This window comes from Eimeria mitis, genomic scaffold (genome assembly GCF_000499745.2).
Source record: "Eimeria mitis Houghton genomic scaffold, Emh_scaff1879, whole genome shotgun sequence".
Lineage (NCBI taxonomy): Eukaryota > Apicomplexa > Conoidasida > Eucoccidiorida > Eimeriidae > Eimeria > Eimeria mitis.
The window spans coordinates 6,455-8,877 of record NW_013570201.1 but is presented as its reverse complement, the minus strand read 5'-3'; the positions used below and the strand labels follow the sequence as shown (position 1 = coordinate 8,877).

Here is a 2,423-nt window from a genome sequence, read left to right as displayed (position 1 = left end):
AGTTGCTGCTGCTGCTCTGCGTCTGTAGTCGGCTGCGGCCTACTCGCGGCCTTAACCCCGAAACCCTAAACCCTAGTTAGACCCTAAACCCTAAACCCTAACGATAAACCTTAAACCGTAATTCTAAACCCTAAACCCTAAACCCTAACTCGTAGAACTAGAGGATGAGGAGTTGGATAAACACACAGCAGGAGGGACAAGAGATCGACCTGCTGCGACGCTGCTGCTGCTCCTGCTGCTGCTACTGGTACTGCTGCTGCTGCTGCTGCTGCTGCTGTTACTGCTGCTGCTCACCAGCCGCATGCAGCATCGGTCCAGCCCCAACTGAATTGAGCGTTAATTGATTTAATTCTGCAATTTAAATATTCCTTAAAGGCAGGGGAACGGAGAAGAAGGGAATCGTATCCAGCAGCGCTGCCGCATGCAGCAGCAGCAGCAGCAGCAGCAGCAATAGCAGCAGCAGCAACTTTGTTAGAGTTTTATCTAAAGTCTTCTTTTTTTTGTTTGCTTTGGCCTGGCGCTGCTCTTCTTAAAAGCCTATGCAGCAATGGCTGCGCCGCTGCTCGCTGCTGCTCTGGGTCGAGGGTATTGGGGTTTAGGGTTTCCAGTATAGGGCTTCGGGTTTAGGGTTTAGGGTTTAGGGTTTAGGGTTTAGGCCCTGGCCCTGGTCTCTTCTGCAGCTCAGCTGAAAACTTTTGTTGCCTTCTCCGCTGTGCAAACACCACAGACCCCGCTGTCTCCTCTGTCTCTTTTTCTGTCTCTTTTTCTGTCTCTTTCTCTGTCTCCTGCTCTCTCTTCTGGCTGCTGCAGCCTCTCCTACTGCCTCGGCTTGAGTCTGAGCCACTTTGCTGCTGCTGCTGCTGCTGCTGCTGCTGCTGTTGGAGATGTCCGTCTTCCGCGGCCCCCTAGGCCTCTCCAGACCCCTCGCTGTTGACTGCCTCCATCCAGCACCAGCAACAGCAGCAACAGCAGCAACAGCAGCAGTAACAGCAATAGCGACAGCAAGAGCAAGAGCAGCAACACGATCAAAGACTGCAGCAGGAGTGAAGAGCAACTCAGCAGCAGCAGCAGCTGCTGCTGCTGCTGCACCGTTTTCATACTTCATGGGGTCTCCTGCGGCATCGCCTGTGACCCAACCAGCAGCAACAGCAGCAACAGCAGCAGCAGCAGCAAGAGCAGCAGCAGCAACTCATGTCTCTTGTCTGGCGTTCCAGTTTCGCTGCTTCGGTGCCCTAGATATATTTAATCGGGTTGCTGGCAGCAGCAGCAGCAACCCGCGGCTGAAGCCGTCCGGGGGCCTTTCTTCTTCTTCTGCTGCTGCTGCTGCTGCTGCACCAACGAACATATTCGACACCTTCATGGCCATAGAACGCAAAGTTCGTCTCCAGATGCATGCACTGCTGCTGCTGCTGCTGCATCCATTGCTGCTGCTGCTGCTGCTGCAAATGTTGCTGCTGTTGCCGTCTGTGCTGCTGCTATTTCCAAGTACAGCTCCTGCTGCTGTTGCGTTTAAATGCAGGTGCTGCTGCTGCTGCTGCTGCTGCTGCTGCTTGCATGCATTTGTGTGACTACTGTCTCCTTGCTGCTGCCTGTTTGTTTGTTTTGTTTTGTTTGTTTAGGGGAGAGAAGTTGTCTCCTCCTTAACAGACCGAGAGGGCCGCATGCAGCAGAAGCAGCAGCTGCTGGTGCAGCAGTTTTATGTTTTTTATATAAAACAGTTGATGGCTAAGCAGGGCGTCTTCGCCCTTGAAGATTTCCTCACTCTCAAACGGGTGCTCTGCTGCTGCTGCTGCTGCTGCTGTTGCTGCTGTTGCTGTTGCTGCTGCTGCTGCAGTGGTTGCTGCCGCTGCTCCGGTATTTCCACTGCTGCTAGTGCTGCTTTTGCTGCACGTGCTGCTGCCGCTGCTTCTGAACTTCTGCTGCTGCTGTTGCACTTGCCGCTGCTGCTGCTGCTGCATTGCTGCTGCTGCTGCTGCATTGCTGCTGCTGCTTCTACAGAACTTGCTCGACTACCTGATTGCTTGTGAGGATGAGCTGGGGGGGCTGCGGCGGCGAATTGGGCGGCGGCTGCATGCAGCAGGGTGGCAGCAGTTTGCTGCTGAGGAGTCAAAAGAAGTGCAGCAGTTCAAGGAGGAGGGTAAGTATACAAGTTATAACAATTAAATAAAATAAATAAATAAAAGTAAATAAATAAATAAAATAAATTCATTTAATTATATTAGTTGAATGCATCAGTTAGGTGAATCGGAGAGAACGACACAAACAAAAGAGACAAAAAAGCAAAGAGACACAGAGGAGACAAGAATACAGAAGGAGACAGAACGAAGGAGACAGACAGCACAACGCATGGTTGCTTGCTCCTTTTTAATTAACCTGTTCTCTTATTGTCTTTCTGCTGCTGCTGCTTCTGCTGCTGTTGCTGC

The 2,423-nt window shown here is 51.8% G+C and overlaps 1 protein-coding gene across 1 annotated transcript in view; it reads right to left on the bottom strand.

Annotated features, from left to right (window-relative positions):
• The window catches only part of EMH_0045090 (uncharacterized protein), a gene marked incomplete at both ends in the record, with an annotated part of 4,262 nt that overhangs the window by 191 nt on the left and 1,648 nt on the right, over positions 1-2,423 (bottom strand). Inside the window, 4 exons of the mRNA XM_013496030.1 lie at positions 4-50; positions 199-289; positions 730-1,125; positions 1,771-2,067. Coding sequence (XP_013351484.1) covers positions 4-50; positions 199-289; positions 730-1,125; positions 1,771-2,067 — 831 coding nt within the window. The remainder of the gene's footprint in view (positions 1-3; positions 51-198; positions 290-729; positions 1,126-1,770; positions 2,068-2,423) is intronic.